Here is a 27,011-nt window from a genome sequence, read left to right as displayed (position 1 = left end):
ATATGAGTACAGTGCATACTGTTTTTTTTTTTATTTAAAAAAAATTGTCTTGTGCCTTCCTTTGCACTATCCGGTGTCACCCAGATGAAGATGGGTTCCCTTTTGAGTCTGGTTCGTCTCAAGGTTGTTTTTTTTTTCCACTTGTCGTCTCGAGGAGTTTTTCCTCACAGTCATCGCTTCTGACTTGCTCATTAAGCAAAAATTAAAGTTTTATATCCAGATTTCTGTAAAGCTACTTTGTGACAATGTCCATTGTTAAAAGCATTAAACAAATAAAATTGAATTGAAATACTTTGGCATTGGAAAAGAGCACATTTTAGGTTTCCACCCATAAATTTTCTAAATAAAAACATACAATAAAAAGAATTGGGTTCTCTCTCTCGGTTTCTTTATAACAGTTGCTCTGACAATTTTGAGAACGATGTATCTGAGAGAGCTGATGCAGATTCAGTAGGAACATGTGGTCATACCAAATACTTGCGTGGTTAGTTTATTACAGTTTGTTGCTCTTTATAATCAGTTCTGTATATGTAGAAATACTTCATCTCATTTTAAAGGCAGCTTTGCTTTAGAGAATTTCTTTCATTTTAAAACTATCCAAAATCTTTTTAGCATATTGCCGAGCAGTAAATGACACTTAGCATGTGGACGTTTCTTAATGAAGGGCGGTAAAAGTGGGAGTGTGGTTTGCTTGTGGAACTTTGATCCAAAAGGCGCAGGGCCTGACAGGAAAAACCAGATCCCAGCTCAAAAACCTGCATGTCTACAACATGCCACGACCAACGCCGGGAGAGCGGATCCTGTCTAAAAAAACTGTCTTTTTGTTTTTTTTCTTTCTGAAGTGATCTGAGATTGCTGCTGCTTTGCCCAACCCAAAAAGGCTAAATGCCAAGATAAACTTTTGAACAGTGTCTTTCAGCAGGAGCAGAAGAAGGAGTTTTCCGAATAGTCTTATGCGGTAGAAGTGTTACTGTCATCATCATCACGCTGGCTGTAATTAGCCTCGTGATTAGCCTGTAATTAGCCCAACCTTTCCGGATAAAACAGGCTAGAAGCCAAAGAAATGTCCAAAACAGTTCAGTGTCTTTCTTTTTTCCAAATATTCCATTTTGCTTGGTGTATTCATTTTGAGTTCTTATCATCCTCCTTCATACAAGTGTCCATTAAGGTTAAGAAAGTGCATGGAACAATGCCTTCACTCGTTATTTTTTAACTTCTGCATTATGCACTGAGTCAGTGAACAATCTGATTATGACTCAGCACAGTCCCACACTCACTCCTGTAGTCTCCATCGGGCTTTCCTACAAGCTCTCGACTTGCATCAGCACGGGGGCAGCCGCTCGCCTTTTTAATATTATCCATGCACCCTTGGCCCATGGGAGTGAACAAGTCTGGGTATGAGGGTGGTATGTGGTGTGTGTATGTGTGTGTGTGTGTGTGTGGAGTGAATGCTCATTTGTGTAGTAGAACGAGAAATCAACATGAAGTGGAACAGTAGTAAAACCGTGAAAACCGCACACTTTCAGAGGACGGAGTGTGTCATAGCTCCTCAGAGCGATAATAGACACAGTGTGCTTGATAGATATCAGCTCAGTTTTGCTCCGTGGTTTGCAGTCCTTATCTCTGGCCTGGAGTCGTCTTCAGGCTGAGCTGTCTCTCTCTCTCTCTCTCTCTCTCTCTCTTTTTGCCCCGGGCTGACAAATCACTCTTCTTTGCCAAGCCCGATCTAATTCCCTAAGAAGGCAGCCCGGAGTGGGAGGCCACAGCTACCTCGCTACACTGTTATGGAAAATCCTCCCCTTCTCCGTCACTCAAATCGGAGCGCTTGCTCGTTTCCCGTTGCCAGGGGACTGACGGTCACCTGAGATTTCCCTCAACCCCGGCGTGGTAACCAGACACGGACTCTGCGATTGGGTCATTGTCTGTCATTGACTCTCTCTCTCTCTGACTCTCTCTCTCCTCTCTTTCCAAACTCATGATAGCTGAAATGCGTTCTATGCAGTTTTATAACCTCTTATAACCATATCTTCAATGTGTTATAAATCAATTTGCGCTCTGTTATAATTGTTCCCTCTTTCATGACTATCTGTGCTCTACTATAATAAATAAAGTCATATCAGAATACACACTAAGTGTGAACAGACAGGTTATAGCAGGCAGTAAATGGTTATAACAGAGAGTTTATAAGTTATAATGCATTGGAGTTAGAGTAGTACAAGAGCATTGAGTTAAAATGTAGATAAAGTTGTAGCAGAGCACAGAAAGTGTTAGCATTAAGTCATATCAGAACACACACTAAGTGTGAACAGACAGGTTATAGCAGGCAGTAAATGGTTATAACAGAGAGTTTATAAGTTATAATGCATCAGAGTTAGAGTAGTACAAGAGCACTGAGTTAAAATGTAGATAAAGTTGTAGCAGAGCACAGAAAGTGTTAGCACTAAAGTCATATCAGAACACACACTAAGTGTGAACAGACAGGTTATAGCAGGCAGTAAATGGTTATAACAGAGAGTTTATAAGTTATAATGCATTAGAGTTAGAGTAGTACAAGAGCACTGAGTTAAAATGTAGATAAAGTTGTAGCAGAGCACAGAAAGTGTTAGCACTAAAGTCATATCAGAACACACACTAAGTGTGAACAGACAGGTTACAGCAGGCAGTAAATGGTTATAACAGAGTGTTTATAAGTCATAATGCAGTGTAGATAGAGTAGTAACAGCGCATAGAGTCGGAACATAGATAAAGTTAGCATAAATAAAGTTGTATAAGAGCACAAACACACTTAGCACTCATAGGGGAGTAAATAGTTATAACAGCTCTTATAACTCCACTGAAAGTCTTTAATACTGTATGTCATATGTTGTAACTGGAAGCACTAACCCTATGCTCTGTTATAACTGTTTAATGTCTGCTATAGCTAAAGTTCGATCAGAGCACAGACATAGTTAGCACAGAGAGTTTATAAGTTATAATGCGTCATGGATAGAGTGATAACAGAGCTTGGAGTTAGAACATAGACCAAGTTAGCATATAAAAAGTTGTTTTAGAGTGCAGACGCAGTTAGCACAGATAGGTTATAACAGGCAGTAAACAGTTATAACAGTGTATAGACTTGCAGATAGTTATAACCTTTTACTCTTTCATGACTATCTGTGCACTATTATAACTGCTCAGTCTCTGCTGGAAGTCTTTCATACATCTGTGTGTCGTGTGTTATAACCAACTCTGTGCTCTGTTATAACTGTTTACTGTCTGCTATAAATAAAGTTGTATCAGAGCAGTCAGTTAGCACAGATAAGTTATAACAGACAGCAAACAGTTATAACAGTGTATAGGGTTGTAGATAGTTATAAGCATTTACTCTTTTGACTATCTGCGCTTTATTAAAGCTCCATATCTCCTTAATACATCTGTGTGTAATATGGGATAACTATCCTATGCTCTGTTATAACTATCTACAGCTCAATATGCTGTTATAACTGTTTGCTGTAAGTTATAACATAGCAGTGCTGTGTCTGTACGCTACAACTTTATGTACGCTAGCTTTATCTATAAGTCTATCTGAGCTTTGTTCTAACTCTTATTGTGTCTTGTTATAAGTATCTGTGCCGATCTACACACTGTTACATTATCTGTGCCGATCTACGCTCTGTTATAACTATCTGTGCTCTGTTATACTGCATTTCTGTTAATCTACCCAGCGGTGCTCGTCTATTATTCCTTCCATGCTATGTTATAGTTTAATTTATGTTCTGTTAACATTCTGTCTACTCTGACTTTATCTACCTCAATCAGTCTTATCTATGCTCTCTCATTACTTTATCTATGCTCAGTTATAGTTCTATCTGTGCTTTGCTATAACTCTATCTATCCTCTATTATAACACTATCTATGATTATTTGCATGTTGCTCTTACTATGCTATATAACATGTCTTACTCTATATATGCTGTTCTAGCTCTGTCTTTGCTCTGTTATAACTCTATGCTCTGTTATAACTCTATCTTTTCTCTGTTATAACTATATATGCAGTTATAATTCTATCCTTGCTCTGTTATAACTTTGTCTTTGCTCTGTTATAACGCTATGCTCTGTTATAAACCTATATATGCTGTTATAACTCTATCTTTGCTCTGTTATAACGCTATGCTCTGTTATAAACCTATATATGCTGTTATAACTCTATCTTTGCTCTGTTATAGCTCTATGCTCTGTTATAATTCTGTCTTTGCTCTGTTATAACTCTATGCTCTGTTATAAACCTATATATGCTGTTATAACTCTGTCTTTGCTCTGTTATAACGCTATGCTCTGTTATAACTCTATCTTTGCTCTGTTATAACTCTATGCTCTGTTATAACTCTATCCTTGCTCTGTTATAACGCTATGCTCTGTTATAACTCTGTGCCTGCTCTGTTATAAGCTTATGATTTGTTATAACTCTGTGCTCTGCTACATGCCTAATATCTGTTATAACTCTATCTATGATAACTACATCTATGCAGTTAGAAGCCTATGATCTGTTATAACTCCACCTGTGCTGCAATATAACTCTATCTATGCTATGTTATAACTATCTATGCTGTCACAAGCCTAAGATCTGTAATAAAGCTATATATTCTCTGCTATAAATCTTTCTATGTTCTGCTGCAAACTTGGGGTGTGTTATAAACCTATGACCTGTTCTAATTCTGTGTATTCTCTATTAATGACCTGTAGTCTGTTATAATCTATCTATAATATATTTATGATCTGTTACAAGCTTATGATCTCTTATAACTTTATCTATGCTTTCTTGCAAATCTGTGATCTGTTATAACTCTGTCTGTGCTCTGTTGTAAACCTATGGCCTGCTATAACTCTGTTTGTGTGCTGTTATAACTTTATGCTTTGTTACAAATCTGTGATCAGTTATGACTCTACCTAGGCTCTGTTTATAACTTTGTAGATGCTCTGTTATAAACCTATGCTCTGTTGTAACACTGCTTATGCCCTGTTATAACTCTATCTATACTCTGTTATAAATCTATGCTCCGTTTTAACACTACCTATGCACTGTTATAACTTTATCTATACTCTGTTACAAATCTGTGATCTGTTACAGCTCTGTCTGTACTCTGTTATAAATCTATTCTCTGTTACAGCTCTATTTGTGCTCTGTTATAAATCTATTCTCAGTTATAACTCTATCCTGTATAGCCCTGTCAGACTTTTTAATAGAAGCATACTGGAAGCTGTATGAGCAGAGAACTCCAGGCTAAGCGATCACTTTCCTGTCATATTCTGATTCAGCCGCTCCGACCTGTTTGAAGGAGGGTCTGACTAGACACGCAGGGCTCCATTACAATAGAGAGTTTAACACTGACAGTGCAGGTGCTTTCCACTCATTATCAAACATGAGCTAAGCGCCAAGGCTCTCTGCCGCGCAGCAGTGTGTCCTTGTGGATGATTCTGAGTGTGTGTGGAGTTGAATGATGCAGCCAGGCATACAAGAAAACAGTAAGTGGGCTTGGAGTGCTTGTAGAGAGAGTTTTTTCTTTCTTTCTAATTCAGTTTTGTTTGGTGTTTTTATAATTGTAGAGAAGTGTATGGAGGGAAAAAAAGATGAGGAAAATCAATCAGAAACAGTAACCGATGGACGCTGAGGGTGTATTGTGTGGTAAGGTATAAACAGGGAGAGCATTGTGTGTGTGTGCGTGTGTGTGTGTGTGTGTATTGTGAGGCTTTCTCTGAAGGGGTCGGGAGGAAAACAGATCAGTCAGGAAACAGTCGCTCCCCCTGAGCGTACGCGGGCCACGGCGCATAGCCATTTCAAGCGCAGAGTGCAGTGAGACGATGAAATCCAATCTAGATGTCAAGCATGTGGCTGAAAGGTTAACAAGCTCTCCCAGCAGGAGAGGAGAGGACGTCCCGCTGGCACACACTTCACTAAACAAAGCGCACGAGCGAGCCTGAGCAATCGGAGAAGGGCCTTAGTGTACACTGTAGCTGCAAATAAGAGGCGAGTGTAAGAACAGGTAGTGCGCTCTGCAGTAGGAGGTCAGAGGATTAGAACACTGCTTCAGTCTCACTGTTTGACAAGTGGAACAAAAGCTTCCGCTTTATTTTATCCGCATACGCTCAGTGATCAAATGTTCCTGATCTAACATCATGCACTGGTTTAGTCAGAGGGCCTCCTACACAATAATCCCATTTTATGTGCGTGTGTGTTTATAAGTGTGTAGGCACTAGAATGTGAATTACTTTAAGGTGCATTAGGTAAGATTAGTCAAGGCTTTTTCAAGATTAGGTCACTAACAATTAAGTAGGTGGGTCTGACATTTCAATGATATATATATTTTTTTGTTTTTACTACTTGAGCCTACCTCTCATATCCGCCCATATTCAGGAAGCCCCCCCACTAGGATCTAGTATGTCTATAGAATGACTGACAAGAGGGGCATCCAATCACAAACAAGCAGAAATTAGCTTTCCAAATGGGGTTTCTGAGCCACTTAATACTAGAGGCCATGGCTAAAACAATTATTTTTCTACATATCTTTTAGTATATTTGTACAAGCAAGAAAAAAAAACGGATATGTCGTATGTTTATACAGATTTTATACGTGTTTATATCACATTAACCATCAATATAATCTGTTTTTCAAAAATCTTTCACATTCACATTCATTTTTCTAGTTTTTTACCCACAACAACTTTTTACTGTAATCGATATTTAGCACATTTTTACATTTCGACATTCGGTCGAATCCTAAATGGCTTCCTGTTCCCTATATATTCTCACTACATAGTGTACATAATGATGTAGATGATAGTCTGTATGTAGTGCAGTACAGACTCCAATAAGTTCCTGTTGAAAATTAAGTAAGGAGTAAAACACTCAGTGGCATGCTGTTTTAGGAAAATAATCAACAACAGTGTGGTGTGATGAAGAACAGCACATCACAAAATGTTTTATTCCTCTTATACTTCAACTACAGTAATTTGTCAACATGAATATATTTTTATTTATTAAAGAATGACATACTTTTTTTATCCATTTAGAGTTACATTTAACGTCCGTGAAACAAGTTAGTTCCGGTTATTAGTTACGTTATAGCAGCTATAAACAGTCGTTCCCTCACCAGCCTCTCTTCTACTCTCTTAAAGCTAATCAGAGAGAAAAAAAACAACATGTTAATAAGAATCCACAAAGCGTGACAAGTCCCGGGTCCTGAAGATGTTGGAAAACTTAAAATTATTATTACCTCTGACTGTTACAAAGCGCTGAAACTGGAGACTCCTTCCATTAATGTTAAATAAAAGTCTCTTTACAGAATACATCACCAGATTAATGATCGGTTTTTATTTTCACTGTTGTGAAGCTTCCACCTTACAAGGCCCTGTGCATGTAGTTACTATGGAAACAATAATGTATTAGAACAAGATCATTAATGTAAACCTGTGATTTGTTAGAGACAATGAATCGACACCTTCGGACCAATCAGAATCAAGAATTTCACAGTGCTCTGATATTGCTATGTATATGTAATATCAATTTAAATGACTTCTCATCAGTTTAACTAGAAAGTTGGTTAATCATTGGCAACAATTTACCTTCCCATAACTAACAGTGTTTGTTACTCTGAACAAAAACAAGAACTTCGGCAATAATACACCATCAGCAAGGTTAATGAGCTTTATAAGTAACAAAACAAGCTACAACAAGCTCACATCCACCGATATGAACTAATGTCTTAATTAATGTTTGTGGTGGTTAATTGGCCAAATTCATAATTGATGTTTTAGTATTTATACCTGGAGACCAATTTTATGTAACTTTCTGTAATTAATTTAATGCTAATTAATATGCAGTAGAGTTTAGTACATGTATGCAAAGTAAGTTAAAAATTTAAACACGCATTAATGAAAAGAAGTGTTAACTCACTTGGTTTATTGTTATCGTTACTTGTGTTAATATACAGTATATTATTTATTATACCTTAATATTGCTGAATTCTCGAATCTGATTAGTCAGGAGATCATTTTCTATAACAGCAGCTCTGACTGTAGTGCAGCTGCAAGTCACAGGTTTATATTAATGCGCTCGTTTTCATGCATTATCGTTTCCATAGTAACAACCTGCGTAGGTGACGGATACGCCACCTAATCTAAGGCTTATAATAAAAGGAATAAAAATGTATTGTTAATTATTGTTTAACGAAGAAAAACCTGTTTTCTGTAAGTAGATGTTTATTTAACATGTATGGAAGGAGTCTCCAGTGTCAGCGCTTTGTAACATTTAGGAAGTTTTCCCACCATGGACAGAAGAGATTGTAGCTTAGCTGCATTTTTTTCTCTTATTAACTTCGAGAAAGAGAATAAAGAGAGACTGGTGAGGGAACAACTGTTTATAGCTGCTATAATGTAAGTGAACTTGTTTCATGGACGCTCCCTGACATTAAATGTAACTATAAATGGATAAAAAGTATGTGTCATGCATTAATAAATTAAAACTGGTAATCATTGGCAAATTGCTGACATATAAGAGGAATAAAACAGTTCAGGACGTGTTGTTATAGAAAATAATCATAACCTAGTAATAACTAAGTAATGTTAGTTATATATGATCGTTAATGTAAGTGTTACGGGGTTAAGGAAAAAATTATTTTAATAGACTTATGTCACATACCTAAAAGTAGAACGTGGATTTTTTTTTTTTTCTGGCTGCAAATACATACATTTTATACAAAATCAACAAACTCATACTTGAAATATGAAATGTGTTCCAAAAGTCCTCGTTGATCTTTGTGCTTTCATAGTGCAGTTTTGAATTTAATAAACGGCCAAGTCAGTGTATATGTGTGTGTCCGGTTGTGCATTGTGTGTGTGTGTGTGTGTGTGTTTGTGTGCGTGTGTGTATACGTTGTACACATATGTGTGACCATCTACAAAGCCACGGCACTCCATTCCCCTGAGCAGGACAAGGTCTTCACTGTACTTATCTTTCTCTGTGTGTGTGTGTGTGTGTGTGTGTGTGTGCGTGCGTGTGTGTGTGTGCGTGTGTGTGTGCGTGTGTGTCTCTAAGGTAACGGCGAGTGCTCTCCCAGGAAGGAGGGCAGCAGAATGCAGGTGGACCTGTCGCTCCACACACACAACGGGCAACATTCCCAAAGTCCCACATCTCCCGCCGGTGAGTCTCCACCCACGAACACTCCCTGTACACTGTTCCACGGAGACACACAGCATACACACACACACACACACACACACGTTCAGCACGCACATACATGCCTTTTCTCTCACCTGCTTCAATTACTTATTACAGTGCTCTTCATGTCTAATTGGTCTTCTATACAGACAAAACAGGCACCGCCCACTTTTTCAGCAACCTCATTTCCGGAAGTTTCTCTCAGGTTAATTAGTATAGATGTTTCAGGAAAGTGTCAAACCAATGAATCAGGAACTTATACCATTTAAAAAGAAAGTAACAGATAGAAGACTCTATCCCGAGTGTATAGTAAACGGGAATGAATTCCCATAATGCATTGGGAATAATCAGTTTCCCTTCTCAACCTCATCACAGTTTGTGATGTTGTTGTGTAGAGTTTTGCGGGGTTTTGTTGGTTTTTTTTATATAGCAAATATAAGACTATTAACCTATATCTGGACATATTTACTAATTTTACGCGTATTCACTTGGCAGATTACTTTTGCTTCTTTTTAGAAATAAACACTTGATTTAAGCAAAATGATTTATTAATAGAATGAAGAAATTTCAAGAATGTCTAGAAATAAGCTTATCATACTAATACTATATTTGTGTAAAAACAATTGAATAAAGAGAAATATTAGTTGAATTTGCATTTATAAAATTGCATTTTATATATATAAAAGTGAAATTACCTGTTAAAATATCATTTTGTGTAGTGTATCAGGCCCTGCTTTACTACGATCTCAAAAAAAAGGAAAAAAAAAAAAAACAAGCACTAATTTGCTTGTCTGACGTCACATGTAAAATCAGGGAGGAAATAATATGTAATTTTTTGTTGTTGTTGTTGTTGTTTTTGTTGTTGTTGTTGTTGTTGTTTTTGTTGTTGTTGTTGTAGTTGATAGCTTTAGAGAATTATCTAGTTTAACACTGACGAGGTTTGAGTGACGAGGTACATCCGAAAACTATATTCAGTTGGATGAAATGTAAAATAAGAGTTCACCTTGCCGGTTAAGAGGGAAATTAAATATGGAAAAACATTAGGTTCCATCAAATCTCACAATCTTTGTATTTAAGGATTTCTCTGTATCATCTTCTACTCTCAGACTGTATTGAGACTCTAAATAAATGCACTTGTTTGGTGACACAGTTACAGTAAGACTGTAAGTTATAGTTACAAAGCATTGACACTGGAGACTCCTTCCTTAAATGTTTAATAAGCACCTCCTTATTTGTTAAAGAACACGCTTTTGTCTATTTATGACTAAGCTTAGATTGTGAGAAATGTCCCAGTGAATGAGTTGTTACTATAGAAACCTGTGAAAAAGCTGGTGCTACTTCTGACCAATCAGAATCGAGACTTTGAACAGTGCTATGGGATTAAATCTGTTATTAATTAAGCTTTAATTACAACAAGAGGCATTAGTGTGCTACATCACCTGCAGTGTCTACCTGGCTAGCTAGCTCAGCACTCGTTTAGAAGTGGTCCTCAATGGTACTTCTGTAAAAAAAAGGACATGAATTTGATCATGTTATCCATAGAGCATGTACAAAGAGTGTATACCAACTTTAATAATCTCGTGTTTTTTTTTTTTATATTCATAGCTGATTAATTCTACAGCCGTAAGTAGACATAAGTTTACTTCCAGGATCTGACTGTTCAACTCTGTTGCCAAAGTCACACGAAAAAAAAGGAGAACTGAGCGAGCACCAGTGTGCAATGGACAGAGGAAGAACCTTTATCTTACCAAGGTTTAAATATAAAAACTCAGAATAGTGCACATCTTATCTTTCATCTGATGGGACAGGCATCTGCCTTCCTCAAAACCATGAAGCGCTCCGTTTTTGGGGCTTGTCATCGTGAGCTGGTGTACAGAGAAAAGGGAAGCTGTCAGATCTGAGGAATCAACATCAACACACACACACACACACACACACACACACGGAGACCACAATCCCATGCTGAAGCTGTTCTCAGATACACAACTGTCGTTGCACAGCGAGGGTTGAGAAATTTCTAATTCATATTGAGCAAAGAGAAGTTGCTTCAACTTCTTGGATTCCTTGCAGCTACACAAACATGTGTAGTGTGTTTGACTTTGCTACAGCGCGTTACACCAGAGCGCTGCCGGATTCTCGATTCTGATTGGTCAGAAGGTGTTGATTAAATTTCAGCTCTAACAGTAGTGTAGCTATGAGGCACAGATACGTTAATACTTCATCGTTTCCATAGTAACAACTTCCACAGGGACGCGTACAGTGGTCGATCCGCGTACACAGACTAATAAACAGTTTTCTGTGAGGAGATGTTTATTGAACATTTATGGAAGGAGTCTCCAGTGTCAGTAAGTTTTCCGCCATGAGAAAGTCTTAGACTAGAGGAGTTTACGCTTTTTATAGTTTCTCTGTAATATGAAAAGCTTTTTTTTGTTTTCTTTAATTCATATAAACTACAGGACAGGGTAAGAAGTGAAGGTGGTGAGGGAACGACTTTTTATAGCTGTGAGAAGAGGAACTAACTTGTTTTGGACGTTCCACATCATTAAATGTAACTATAAATGGATAAAAAGTACGACAAGTCGTTTGTTAATTAATGAAAATTGTACCAGTTCACAAACTGCTGTCGTATAAGAAGAATAAAACACTTAATAAATTATAATATTTATTTATTGTACATGAATAACCTTAACATTACATTTTGTCTTGCTTTGTCTGTAATGTTTTTGATCACTATATTAATTCTGCGCTGAAATAAGTTTATTAATGATACGTGACTGAGCAGAACTGCTTGGTAGATGATTTATTGAAGGTGTTTGAGCTCAGTGGAGAAACAGGAAATGCGGCAGTGCATTATAATCACACCGTGCCCTTCAGCTCCAACCTTCCCTAAAACCTGACCCTTGAACTTTGAAGGTAGCATGTAATTGAAACCTTGTAGACTGGAATGTTAACCCTGCCCTGCGTTTCACCTTTTAAAACCATTTAAAACTGCTAAAAGTTTAAAGGAACATTTTTAAAAAACATGGAAGGTTACGTTAAATGGAAGTACTGCACAGTCACAGTTATGTGATGAAATGATATTGGTCATTTTTCAAATGATAACTGATCATTAATATGTAACAAAAATATAAAAATCTTAAAATATAAAAAAAGCGCCAAAGATAAACCACAATACCTGAAAATGTGTATTTTGATATATAATAAATTAGAAGTATTATTGAGCGGTAAATAAGTTGAAAGCAAAAATTATATATTAAATTAAAAGTATTTCCAATTATTTATTTCTCACAATTTTGTCAAGCCAAAGAAACACTTTATTATTATTATTATTATTATTATTATTATTATTATTATTAAAAAATAAATAAATAAACCAGGCCTCATAATGCAGTACACAAAGTGGCCCTCAGTTTCTTTGCTATTGGTAATATAATGTGTTATGAACACTACTTATGATGCATCATTTTAATAATTCATAATGCATAATAAAGCTAGTTATGAATGCGTTTTCATTCATAATTATAACTACATTTATGAATGCATGATAACATGAAGTAACGTGTTCCTGGTTTATTATAGCTCTGACCTCTGTATGAAGTGTTATAAACATTTTGAGTGAGATGAGGTTTGAGAGTTACCACCATGCTCCTTTTAAACCCCTGAGAAAAAACACACAGATGCTCCAACACAAATGTATGTGTGTGTGTGTGAGTGTGCGTGTGTGTGTGTGTGTGTGAGTGTAGCAGAGACGGCTGAGTGTGGGCGAACTGTCTGTCTCTCTCACTCCATTTGGCCTCTTTGATCGCTAGAGGACGAGGAGGCTGAAGGATTCGGTACATCGTTGTCCCGGCAACCGTTTCAAGTTCACCCAGCTGCAGCCACCCGTGTTTCTGTGTCTCCCTTTTTTATGGTTCACTATGAACAGAAGTCAGGGTGATGTCTTCATAATCACAACCAGTCTGAAACTGAAACTCTCCTAACCATAACATTTATTAATATATACTATATATACTCACATCATGTGCGTACAGTACTGTGCAGAAATCAGAGACAGCCATTTTGTTTTCAGTCGGAAGGCCATGCAGTGCTTATTAATGCACGTCGATATGAAAGTGTTACATTTAAAATATTTACAGATTTCCTATTGTTTCAGTACTGTTGATTTTCTGTTAAATACATTTTCCCATCCTTATGGTTCATTATTGACAATATTCATAAATCACACAAAAATTCTTCAACAGTAAAAACAATATGAAATTAGTAAACACTTCTGCTCAGTACTGTATTTATTTAGGGTGTAACGCATTGCCGTTATCTGTATCGATATCAGTGTCTGTCTAGTGCTCAAAATATTCATATCTGTTTGTATTTTTTTATACATTTTTTATTATATACAGTTCTGTGCAAGAGTCTACCCTAGTTTCTTTTTCCAAACATTACTTTTCCAACCAAAAAATGTAATATTCCAGAAAAATGTGTGTCAGTAAAGAAAGTAGCATATTACATAACAGGCCATTTTTCAGACAAAAAAAAACAAAAAAAAAACCATAATGCTGGCTATAGGGTTTTACATATATAAGAATAAATTTTAAAAAAACTTGAAGAGAGTGCGACTAACTCTCCAGATTCTCCATGATGCTCAAAAAAACTTACCAACTAATTTCCTTATAAAACTGCAATGCAAAAAGTAATTTTGTGCAAAAATTGCAAAAAGCAATGCGTCTGTCACGTCACATATTGACTTTGTTCAGTTTATTACTGTTTAATGTTCTTTATAAGTAGATTTACATGTAATTTTCATGATTCTTGAAGGCATCTTTGCTTCATAGCATTTCCTTAGATGCTAAAACATTTACACAGTACTGTAAGTTTATTCAACTTCTGAACCAGACGCCTTGGGGAACCTTCTGGAAAGCTTTCTATCTGATGAGACTGAGTAAGCAAGCTAAGTACATTTCAAAACAACAACGTTGTTGCCAAATCAAGAAACTGTTATTCAGAGTTGACAATAATATCCATATACATTGGGTTTGTTACATTTCAGAAAGATCAGAATAGTTGGCTGGGCACGCTGTCACGATCTACGAAGCAGTCGGAGTGCTTCTGGGGTCCTTAAACAATAATTCATTAGAATGAACATATGATTTTCCAGGAAGATTTTCTTTTAATAGCGATGGAGAGCAATCATTTGAAAAAACTAGACAAAAACACACACAAAAAAAAAACACTATCTACAGGTCGGATCTGTATTTGTATTCATTTAGGACAGATCTGTAATGTTTTCATATTCGGTTCAATCCCCAGTAAACATCATGTTGCTATCTATATATGAATATTTATCATATTATGGCAATGCAACTGTCTTATTTATATGTGCCACTGTAAGATTTTGATCTTCCTTGAAGGGTTAATTAGTTTCTCTTGTCTTATCTTATCTTAGTGGTGATATTAGACGAGACGCTAAAATCGAATCTATATCAAGAGCTCAACAATGAAACTATTATGGTTGAGCATTATCACAAAGTACCATGCTGGGCGACTCTCTCTCTCTCTCTCACACGCACACACACACACATACACTCACATACACATACGCACACATACACACTTAGAAACAGATAGGCAGCTGCACTCATGTTTTCTCTCCTTTTTTTTTTAAGTGTGTCAAGTGTGTAATGCTCTACTGGCTTCATGTCACGTTTCCTCCGAATACCAAACAGCAAAGACAAGCAGCAAGTAAACAAAAATACTAAATGATTCAGTCGTATGCCATTTTGTGTCATTTTGTACTTTGAATTTTGTACTTTAGTTTCTCCTCCAAAGACATTTTTTTGGGGGAAAAAAAGAGTTGATGGAGTAAATAATCCAATTCTCAATCAATCTAATCCACCTTCTCAATCACGCTCGATGACATGTTATGGGTGTGTGTGTGAAAAATATCCAAAAAAAAAAAAAAAAAAAGGAGATCAAATCTTCAAGGTGTGTCACTCTTATCACCTGACACGACTGTCACTGAAAGAGAAATCGGCCTCTCTTCTTTCTTCTTCATACCATTTTGTGTATTTTTTTCCCAAAAGTTCACCTTAAGAAATTTGCACTAATAAACCTTATAGTGTTCGATAGACGGTTTGAAAGACTTCATCGCAGCATTCAGGGGTTTAGGGTGTCACATGCGGTTGAGTTGCGAGATTCTTCGAAGGATTGCGTGAATTTTGTACACGGGAATTTAATTTTTAATTTGAGGAAGAGTTGATTGAACAACCTGTGATGCAAGGTGCAGTGTTGTGGCATGTGAAACACTCTACTGTCTATCGCTCATGGGTGTTTCTTTGAAAGCGAAGGAGCACACATGTTGTGCAACATCCACTGTCACCGTCATCAGACTTCTTTGGAAATGCCAGCAGGCAAAATCGAATATTTCATGTGGCTATGCTAAAGGGCATGTCGCGTTCAGGCACTCCAGCACTTGTTGGAAGGAAAAGAGGCGTGTGCTGCTGAAATATTTAGGGTTTATCAAATGTGTTATGCTGGTTGATTTTTTTATAAATGTGTGTGTGTGTGTGTGTGTGTATGTGTGTTTGATTTCTGACATGCCTCAATCTGCCTGAAGGACTTGGACAGGATACCAAACCTCTCCTGACCCCTGTAATTAGAGAGACAGAGTGCGAGTCTGTGTTCGGTTTTTGTTCCTTATCCTGCAGAACAGGATTATGGGTAGGAGGGAAGCGACTGATCCAGTCTTCCTCTGATCTTTCACTCGGTGACTCAAAGCCGCTCCTGCTCAGAGATTAACGCTAAAAGAGCTGATATTACAGAACAGGTCGGGCCGGATGGCGCGTTGACACAGTGAGCCTGGACGTTTTTCCACCTGATGCATTGTGGAGGAACGTGGAGAGGTGTTGTTTTTTCTTCCTGTGTGGTCGAGACGGAAAACTCGCAGGCTGGGCGCTTGCTCATTTGCGTCTCGCTTTTTTTTTTTTTCTCTATGTCTCATTTGTGTTTTAAAGTGTCTATTTTTGGCTCAGGGTGAGAGTGTGTGTATGTGTGTGTGTGTGTGTGTGTATGTGCGTGGGGTGTGACGTGGTGATAGTTCCCCAATTGAGTATGGGACAGTTCCTCAGATCAGACTGCAGGGCGGCGCAGCACACGCCCCTCCTTATCTCTCCTTAATTTTAAATATGTGCTACAGGCTTCATTAGTCTCAGGAACAAGAATTTAAAGCTTAGAAAACATTCAGGTTGAAAATAACATGTAGAAATGTTATTTACTTTGAAACTCTCACCTGTGCACACACAGACACACACAAACACATACACACATATGCCTCAGAAGACAAAATTATTAATGGGTGTTATATGTATGTATGTATATATATATATATATATATATATATATATATATATATATATATATATATATATATATATATATATATATAATTGTACAAAAGCTACACACGGAGACATGGTGTGTGTCAGAGGAACATCGCTTAATGGGTGTCTGGGTGCGGCTTGATTGCCTGGATCAGAAAAAACAAACCTACATTGTATTATTTATTAAGTAAAGAATAAAACACATGGGAGCAATTTGCCAACGATTACAATTACAAATTTATTCATGAATGACGTCATACTTTTTATCCATTTATAGATACATTTATTGTTGTGGAATGTCTGTGAAACAAGTTAGCTCCTGTTCTTACTTACATTATAGCAGATATAAACTTTTGATTTTATATAGATTTGCCTAAACAATTTTTTTGTCACTTCAAATACTAAATAAATAAATACTTGTAAAAAAAAAATCACTATCAGAAGAATTGACTATCAAAGAATAAGTGTGATATATTTGAATGGATACTTTTAATATTAGTTTTATTAAAAATTGAGGCTTAAATGGTTTCGATAAATTGTTTCATTTTTATGAAACAAAACTGAACGTATATTTTGTTTTGTTTTATGGAATAATTGAATTTTACTCCTATATTTCTAATGGTTATATGAAATAGACTACCAGTTTATTTCATATTTAAGTTTAATAGTTTCATAAGAAGACTAGCTCACAGCTAGTTAGAGAGCTTAAAATAAAATTTGGGCTTTTTAAAAAATTTTGGTTAAATTTACGTTTGGAATGAAATATTTGATTGCTAACAGACTAGGCAGCTACAAAGTACTGAATCCTGAGTATCCATACTGAATTTATGAAATTATGAAAAACATTGAATTTTAAAAAAAAATTTTAAATCAATTAGGAACTTTTTGCTGTCTGAGTTACACAATAGCTTTATTGACTGGAATCTGAACAGGAAATCTAGTGCAACTGGAGTGAAGTTTCAGTCGGATCGTGGGTAGGAGGCGTGGGAGTAGGATGAGATGATTGGTTAAATGGAATGTTGCTCCAAAAACAACAACAGGATGTTGATCCAGGAACATGTCTCATTATTAAGGACACCTGTTCGCCGTTTTGCAAATTCATAACAAATTTGGTATGAAAATTTATTAAAGTTAAGGTTAGGATAAGGATCAGCGTACGCACTTTATCTTATGACTTTAACCACGTGAAATCGGACGAAATCCAACTACAGCTCGTGAGATCAGATTCCTGTTGCTACATATCAGGCTTAATCAGGACATTTGTGTTGCTTTGAAGGAAACATTTTCTTACTTGGCTGTCATAGTAACTGATCAGTTCACAGTGGATTGCTCTGGACTATTTGCATGTGTGTTTGTGTGTGTGTGTGTGTGTGTGTGTGTGTGTGGCATACGTTGAAATAGATCCCACACTGCAGTCACGAGTCCAACTTGAATGGACTTGAATTTGAAAATTTGCATTCACACCACAGATGTTAAGATGCAAACTTGTAAATCACAAACTGTGTGCGTGCGTGTGTGTGTGTGTGTGTGGGTGTGATGGATCACATCTAATATATCAGAAGCTGTAATGTTAATTATCCCTCTTGTTTATTTCTATTCAAGCACATAAGATCAAACAGGAGGAGGGAACTGAAGAAGACTCAGAGAGAAGAGCCATAAGCCAAGATGAGACGGCCCACAGTGGGGAAGAAGGGTCGGTATTGGAAGAGCCCATGATTGACAGCCCAAACAACCTACAGGATGTCGGAGGAGGGGCTGAGGCAGCACCTGACGCTGCGATACGATTGCCTAACGGTGAGTGTGTGTTATGTAAGAAAACTAATTTATAAAGTGTATTATTCCGCTTATACCACAAAGACTTGCCAACTGTTGCAATTAAGAGAAAAAAAAACATACTGTTTTTATCCGTTTATAGTTACATTTAAAGTCATTCCTGCACCACCCTCTCTTTTATCTCTTTAAAAATGCAGCTTATGTTACCAAGAAAGCATACACACCTCTGTTCTGAAGACTTTAGAGAACTTAAAGTTACGGCTTTACCTCTGACTGTTACAAAGCGCTGACACTGGAGACTCCTTCCATAAGGAAACTTCACCATGTCAACAGTGACACAGATTTTTTTAGACCGTTTATGTCGAGCATGCACTGTACAATTCCCTGTGAACGAGCTGTTACTATGGAAACTATAACGTATTAGAGTACTGCATATCAGCGAGCACTGAGTGCTGAGAAACTCGTCCCTTCCTATTCCTTGATCTCCAGGGTTTACGCTTTGGTCATGAGTCAATGTGCCAATCATGTCACCTTGCACTCATTTTTAATGATCATGCTCGCCGATACAGCTCTGTTCACTCACACGGGCTGTCCTCGCCTTCTCTGTTAAACAACATAACACAAAACTCAGCATGAGGAGTGTAGCATAAACAGAGCTAAACAAAAAAATGTTCCCTGATTGCTTAATATTAACTCCTTTCCATATTAGTATCGGTGTCAAGGAGTACCAAAAAACATACTTAGTCTATGTGACTACTTTCTGATGCGTGTTTCTAGTTTACGTTTAGACATTTCTTTGACACAAGCTCACTCTCTCAGCTTACACGCTGTGTGTTCCCTGTTTTACCACAAAGCAAAAATGAATGCCAACCGATGCACAGAGCTGTTGTGAAATTTGAAACCACAGGCAAAAAGCACTTCGAAGTTAGAACACACTTGTGGAAAATTTGTGTAAATAATCCTACTCGCTCACTTCGAGTCTTAATAAATAGGTTTTGGCATCATAGAAGGCAGACTGTGGAACATTATACTCTCTTTCTCTTTTTTCTCTTCCCTTACTTCCTTCACTGCTTACTAATGGACGTCCCATGGGCCGAGATCACGTCGTTAGACTTTATAGCAATAACATTCAAATATTTAATTATGTGATTTAGTACACTTATGGAAATAGGCCACTCCAAAGCCTGTTTAACCTGAACATGGAGTGTAAAAAGCGTATTAGGTTTGAAGTGTGCTGGTGTTGGTAGGTCAGGGTAAGAGCAGCTGTGTGTGGAAGAGAAAAAAAAAAAAGTGTAGGTTTTAAATGTTTTCTCAGGGACTCTATCCCAGGAATCCTCCACAACCTGTTCTGGATGTTTCATCTGGCGCTGATGTGCGTTAATCAGAACTCCTGGCTCAGATTTCAGATTTCAGCTTTCTCAATCGTACAGCTACTAAAACAAAAAAAAAACAAACAAAAAAAAAGTCACCTTCAGTAGCATCTCTAGACACGTTTAGATCTTATCTGGATCTGGATTTTCTACATGATTGCCATGGGAAAGCCAAAATCGGGCCGGTTTAAACGGTAACAAAGCTACTAGTTTGAGATAGAACAAAGACACAGCCTTCATCTTTTTAAAGCCTTCACTTGCTGAGAGAAGGAGTCAGTAGAAGAACTTCAGAGCTCGTTCGAAACCCTGGGGTGTTGCTATGTTAAGCAGTCAACGACCTTTAAGTTTGTACGAGGTTGCTCTGGAAAGCTCTGTGTGGTAAGCCAGGCTCTGCAAAAAGGACAGACAAGGGGCTAGGCTGTTGTGATCTAACACTTTCTCATCCCACTACTCTATTTATAAAAGGACCAACGATGCATTCTGAGAATGTCTTTTGATAGTGGTTAGCACTCACAGTCAAAACCAACATCTCATGCTCTTCCAGCTAGGGGTGTAACCATTTAAAAAAAAAAAAAAAAAAACATGGTACAGTAACTACAGTGCAACAGCATCATTTTATACATCTCGGCTTCACATTTTCAACATTAAATCCCCTAAAGTACCACGGCAAGCATTCAGCTATTCAGATAGACAAACTGCATTTTAAAAACATACTTAATGGAGGGTCGCTGTTAGCCCTTCTCTTTGTTCTTAAAAAAACTCAGGCTATTTTACTTGACGTCATTATCTACACCAGGAGAGTCAAACTCAAATTCTGTCCAGGCCACATCCTTTAAAGGGCTAAACGGCTTTAAAGAGCTATTCATTTTTTAACGTATTATTATTATTATCTACTCTATCGATTAATACCAATAGATTAAAAAAAATTTTAACACCAATAGATTAAAGAATAGACTAAAAAATCTTGAATCTTGAAATCTTGACTAGGTTCTGAAAATAGAATATGAGGTTTCTAGGAAAAAGAAGCATCAAATGTATGCACTGATTAAAGTTTTAAAGTTTATTTTCCAAATATCTAATGGGTAAGAAAGAAATTTAAGTAACATGAGCTATGCTAGGAGCATACATGTCTCTCATCTCTTGTCTTCACATTCCATCAACATTTCTTTTCTGGGTGATGCATTTCAGGATTTGGACTCAGTTACTGATTCACACTAAAGACCAACATCCAGCATGTTTCTGAATCGTTTTTAGACATGGGTCCGACTTGAAATTCAAATGCATCGATTTCAACCAGCATTTCATCCCTGTGAGATGCGAGTCCACATGCACTGTACAGTTGTGGGTATACGAAACACAAAATGAGGCAACAGGCCACGTTTGACACATCGGACCTACACTGCCAAGCAAAAATTTTGGAATATCTTATATTACCATTTTTGGTTAAGCCTCAAGCAATGTTCTCATTTTATATGCTCTAAAGCGGATCTGTTTTTGTACTGGCGCAATCATAGCTTCCTGCTACTGGGTTTCTCAAAAAATGCTTGCATTACCAGTCCTTAAGAAAAGTCCTGTCCCATATCTTATAACCCCAGTTTGTAAAGGTGTTTTCACACCTATTAATCTATTTGTGGAATCTGTATTAGTGTGAAATTGATACTTTTGATTTGTTTGCCTTCTGGTTTGGTTTCACACTGCAGATAATTAGTCATATCCTTTACTTATCAGAAATATGGCGACAAAAGAAAAAGTTAAACAAACTTTTACCAAGTGCGTGTAGAAATCAAAAATCACCCAAGCATGGAGAACATGGAGCCAGTGTTCAAAGAATGATTAGGTCATTATCTAAATATCTAGTTTCAAACATTTTGTGTATCACATCCAGCATTTAATTTCTCATTTCGTTTGTCTGAATCTCCAGAACACAAGGCATTTCTGCAGCACTACAGCTCTGTGCTTTGGCTCGGTTTGTGTTTACGGCTCAGTTTAACAGCTCAAATCTACAAAAAAATGCCGCTCACATCCCAAACCACAAGGAATTTTTGATTCGCTTCCTGCATTTCGGTCGTTTCAGAGTTGAATCGCTTTCTTACTAAATTTGAAACACGCTAGACTTCTCTTGGAGAACGCAGGTTATTTTGGTCCATAAGTGAGTGTTATTGATGTGCTTTCACACCAAGAGGAAAAATTCATCAGTCTAAACACTCCATATTTGAAAGCAACATGAAAGAGGTTCATTGTACCCCTTTAACTAGTCAATCATTTGATGTGTCATGGGTGCAAATTGCATTACTTGCATTAATTTAGTCAAAATCTCTTGTTTTTAAATGATAACAATGCCACTTAATAACTTTAAAACTCCCAAAACTTGTGTCCTAATAGTGCTAATTTGCATTTGCAGGCTTAAGTGCTGTTAGGATTGAATATATAGTCCTTCTCTATGTCATCATCATTCGGGAATCAGCAGTAGAACTACCTCAGAAGTTGTTCACATGTTGCTCGGACGCTACGAAATCAAATCGTAGATTCAGTGGTATTGTCAAATTGATGCCTTAGGAATTGAAATCGCATCATATGGTTTCACGTGGAAGCATCAGTGCACTAGTATACCGATAATGCTGTGTGTAACATTAACACTACACTGTCACAGTGGTTTTCAGGTCCAGTGCGGACTTTTTGTAGTCGCACAAATCAAGATCTTACTTCTTTTTTTTCCTTACATGCAGGTGATCGTCCGTTCCAGTGCAGCCAGTGTGGTGTGTCCTTCACCCAAAAAGGAAACCTGCTGAGACACATCAAGCTTCACACAGGCGAGAAACCCTTCAAATGCCCGTTCTGCAGCTACGCCTGCCGCCGCCGTGACGCCCTCACCGGACACCTGCGCACACACTCCGGTACGTCTCCTCACAGCCTAATTCCTCTTTGTACCTCAGAGCAATTAAATTCACTTCTTAAAGGATTTATTAAACTACAATGGCCATTTGAGGTTTAGCTTAGTTCTGGGCTAGCGAGCAGAAGGTGCCACTGTTGGGCTTTGAAGCAAGTCCCTTAACCCAGTTTCTCAGCTCTGAGCTGCTTAGCAGAATATGTCTGCTAAAAGAATGCATGCATATGAAGTGTAAATGTAATAGGAAGTCAAGGTGAAGATGTTTCTCCACTCATCGGAGGGGCATCATCTGTTCTACTTTTAAAGCATCGGGCAACCTAAATCTGTGGTCGCTTTCTAATGAGGTTAAGGTGCAGTACACAATCTGAAGTATTTGTTAACTTTTAATCTCTATCCTCTTATAGTGAAGTGGGTCGGTCTTATCTTTGTAAATCTTGCATTCACCATTCACAAGACTGATATGAGTAGGCCCTTCTCAGACTATGCAGCATATGAAAAAATAACCTAAAACCACCCATGAGCATGGGTTATCAAGTGAAAAACCTCTGTCTGATTCTTTAAAACACCATCCATCCTTCCTTGAAGGGGGTTACTCAAGGCTTCTTTGGATAGTCCAGGCTTCATCAAGGAGTTCTTTTAAAGATTCTGTACAGACTCTGAAGGGGTTCACCTGAGGGACAAACCATAGTTTTTTGTCAAGATTGAGTTTTCATATAGGTCGAGTTGAACATTTCCACATTTCCTTGCTTGTGTCATTGTGTTTAATTCTACTCAAGTTTTGCAACAGGCTCAAGGCATTGGTAGATCAGTGGTTAAGGCATGGGGCTACTTATTGTAAGGTTGTAAGGTCCTCATGCAAATCCCTTAACCCTTTCTGCTCACTTGGTACTGTTCTGTCTTTGTTGTAAGTCATTTTGGATAAAAGAATCAACCAATTGAAGTAAATCAGATCAGTAAATCAAGGATGGTGGGTCCAATCAAGCAGTGCTTGAGCCTCAAAGCATGCGTGGTGTAGCGGGGGATGTGAAAACCTCTGTAAGATAGATGGGTGCTGAGCCATTTTTGGCTTTGTAGGCACAGGAAGCCAGTGGACGGAGCATAGCAATGAGGTGGTGTGGGAGGTTGAAGACGAGTCATGCAGCTACGTTCCAGTTGCAGGGCTTGGATGGTGCACAGGGTCAAACCTGCCAGGAGTGAGTTGCAGTAGTCCAGTCTTAAAATGACAAGGAACTGAACAAGCACCTGAGTGGCCTCTGTGGAGAGAAATGGATGAGTTCTCCTGATATTGTAAAGGAGGAACTTGCATGACCAAGCCAGTTCAGCAATAAGGCAAGAAGGATAGTCAGTTGTCCAGTACTACCCCAAGATTGCATACAGTAACGGATGGCGTGATCCTAGGGTTCTCCACAGAGATCACAAGATCTTGTCATGAAGCTGCATCTCTAGGCACATATAGCAGCTTTGTCTTGCTGGGATTTAGTGTCAGCTGATGAGCTGTCATCCATGACGAGACGTCTGCCAGACATGCTGAGACATCCATGCCTGATATGATTAAGTTGAAACCAATCTAATCTTATATAATTAATCATTCTCACAGAAATCATTCACACTATAGTGAGGACACATGACTCACACCTGCTTAAAAAATAGTCTTGCAGATTCTCAAAGAAACTCACACTCGGTAATTCATAACCATTCTTATGACTCAGCTCTTAGGAAAAATAGCAAAGGTGAGGGTTAAGGGGCGGAGTTCAGGTTTGTAACTTTTCCTAAGTCTATTCTTTGTTCAATACATTGGATGGATTTGAATGGATTTCTTTTTACTGCATACATGTGAAGTTGTACAAAAAAGGTACAATTACTAACCTCACCCATGATCCTAACTATGAAGATATCACCATATTTCAAGACATTTCAATATCCCATATACAGTTGAATTGGAAATGATTAAAAATGAGCAAAAGAGGAAATATGAGAGAAATTTTCGTTTTTATTTTCGAAATATGAGAGAAATAATCGTTTTAAAGCCACAAAACTTCGTCTGCTTATCTTTTTCTAGTCATTTTGAAATAAAAAAAAAACTAAAGAACGCAACATACATTAATCAAAATTGTACCATTTTAAAAATGTAAAAATTCAGTATACATTTTTACATCTAATCAGCTTCTTCCAATCAGATGATACTAATGAAAAATAAAGAAAAGTGCGTTGTGACATGGTGACATATTGTATTATCGTATTGTATTGTGTGTGTGTATGTGTGGGTGGGTGTGTGTGTGTGTGTGTGTGTGGGTGTGTGTTACAGAGCTGTGATGAGTGATGTGTCCTCGCTATAGTGTGAGTGATTTCAGTGTGAATGATGATGTACACTTCAGAGTGACCAAGCCACTTTCTTTTTGCAGAAGTGTGTGTGCGTGTGTGCGCGTATGTGTGTGTATGTGTGTGTGTGTGTGTGTGCGTGTGTGTGCGTGTGTGTATGTGTCCAGTCTAAGGGACTTTTACACACTCTGTGGTTAGGCCACGCAGGACAAATTCTTCCTGCAGCCTGCGAGCCGGAGAACCGCGAGAGGAAACGTTCCACCACTCACGCTCTTGTTTTCTCACTGCTTCCCTTCCTCTTTTACTCTCTCTCACACTCTCTCTATTTTCTTGTCGTTCCTTTTCTCTCCATCTCTCTCACATTCTCTCTATTTTCTTGTCTTTCCTTTTCTCTCCAGTTCTCTCTCATACCCTCTCCCTCATATTTTTTTTTTAATCTTCACCTATGCCTTTCTCTCTCTCCATTTTTCCTTCCATCTTCTTCCTGTCTCTTTTTTCTTTTCTCTCTCCTTTCTCTCACCTCTTTTTCTATCCCTCTTCCCCTTTAGTCTCTCTCTTTCTTTCTTTCTCTCTCTCTCGCTCTCGCTTTCTCTCTCTCTCTCTCTCTCTCTCTCTCTCTCTGTCTTTTTTTTCTCTTTCTGTATCTCTTGGTCTGTTTCTCTGTGTATCTCTCTTTTGTTTATCCCCCTCTCTCTCACGTTCTGTCTTTTCCTATTATTTGATTTGGTGTTATAAAGGGGCTTTGTGTGAAGTGAGTGATGAAAAGTTATAGTTTGTATACCTTTTAAGATTCTCTCCATTTTCTCTCCATTTACCTTTCTTTCTCTCCATTTTTCTTTCTCACTTTTCTCTTCAGTTCTCCCTCATTTTTCTCCCTCTATTCTCTTTCTTTCTTCTTTTCTCCCTCTTTCTCTCTCATAAGCCCTTCTTTTCTCTCTACCTTTTTTGTCTCTCTTCCTCCAATCTCTCCATTACTCTCTCTGTTATTCGACTTCCCCTCTCTTTTTATGGTCTTTTCTCTACTTTTCTCTTTTTTCTCTCTGTCTCATACCCTTCCGTTTTCTTCATATCTATGTTGTCTGCTTTTCTTTCTCAATTTTTCTTTCATTTTCTCTCTCTTCTTATCCTCTTCTTCTCTCATTTTTTTTTCACTTTTTCTGGCTCTCTTCCTCTCCACTCTCTTTATCTGGGTCTCTGTTATCTTACTCTTTCTCCATTGCTCAGTCATTCTCTCTTCTTATCCTCTTCTTCTCTTTTTTCTGTCTCTCTTCCTCTCCAATCTCTACATTTTCTCTCCGTTATCCTAATCACCCTGTCTTTCTCTCTTTTCTGTTCTTCTATCCCCCACTCCTTATTTCTCCCTTTCTTCTCTTTCTCTTCGCTGTCTTCTCTTCCTATCCCCTTCACTTTATCATCCTCCGTTTCTCTTTCCATCCCTTTCCTTTCACCTTTTCTCCCTTAATACCATCTCGCTCTCCTTTATCACTTTTCTTCCTCCTCTTTTCTTCTCTCTTCATCCTTCATTTCTCTCTCTCTTTAACCCACTTTCTTCCTCTCTGCCTCTTCTTTTTTCCTTTCTTCTTTTATCTCTCACCATCGTTCTCTTTTTTCTCTCTATAACTCCCTCTCTGCCTCAGTCATTCTCTGTAGTTTTTTTCTGTGTCTTGACCTCACTCAATCAATCCATCAATCTATCATTCTGTCACCCTGTCATGGTGTGTGTGTGTGTGTGTGTGTGTGTGTGTGTGGGTCACCGGATACCTGGAGCAGTGAGACGAGCACACTGTGACCTCGGGACACACTCGTTGCGACTCACAGGGAGAGCAGGAGTGCTCTATCTCTCTCATCATGTTTTGCTGCTTTTCTTTGTCTTTTCTCATTTCCTGTTTTTCAGCGCTAATCGCTCTGAGCACCTGGGATACGCAGGGTTTCTAGGCCAGGCAGTTAATATGTCACATTTCTGCACACACTCTCTTCATGTGCTGAATTATTAATTGTGGTTTAGCATCACTTTTTTTTTATTTCAGGGGAGATAGTACCATGTGATCGCGTTCTCTGTCTTTTCGTTACAGTTTTAAAAAAAAAGAAAAGTAATTG

General features: G+C 37.8%; 1 protein-coding gene across 4 annotated transcripts in view; it reads left to right on the top strand.

Moving 5' to 3' along the window:
- The window catches only part of ikzf2 (IKAROS family zinc finger 2), a 53,479-nt gene that overhangs the window by 10,776 nt on the left and 15,692 nt on the right, over nucleotides 1–27,011 (top strand). For 3 of the 4 annotated variants that reach the window (XM_034304394.2, XM_053234527.1, XM_034304393.2), the window contains exons 3-5: nucleotides 9,070–9,174; nucleotides 18,168–18,359; nucleotides 22,435–22,602. In XM_034304394.2, the coding sequence (XP_034160285.1) occupies nucleotides 9,070–9,174; nucleotides 18,168–18,359; nucleotides 22,435–22,602 (465 nt within the window). Of the gene's footprint in view, nucleotides 1–2,327; nucleotides 5,502–9,069; nucleotides 9,175–18,167; nucleotides 18,360–22,434; nucleotides 22,603–27,011 lie in introns of those variants that run through there. The other variant, XM_053234526.1, reaches the window with a different exon arrangement.

Source organism: Pangasianodon hypophthalmus, chromosome 5 (assembly GCF_027358585.1).
Source record: "Pangasianodon hypophthalmus isolate fPanHyp1 chromosome 5, fPanHyp1.pri, whole genome shotgun sequence".
Lineage (NCBI taxonomy): Eukaryota > Metazoa > Chordata > Actinopteri > Siluriformes > Pangasiidae > Pangasianodon > Pangasianodon hypophthalmus.
Note: the sequence above shows the minus strand (reverse complement) of the source record. Positions and strands in the feature narration are given on the sequence as shown.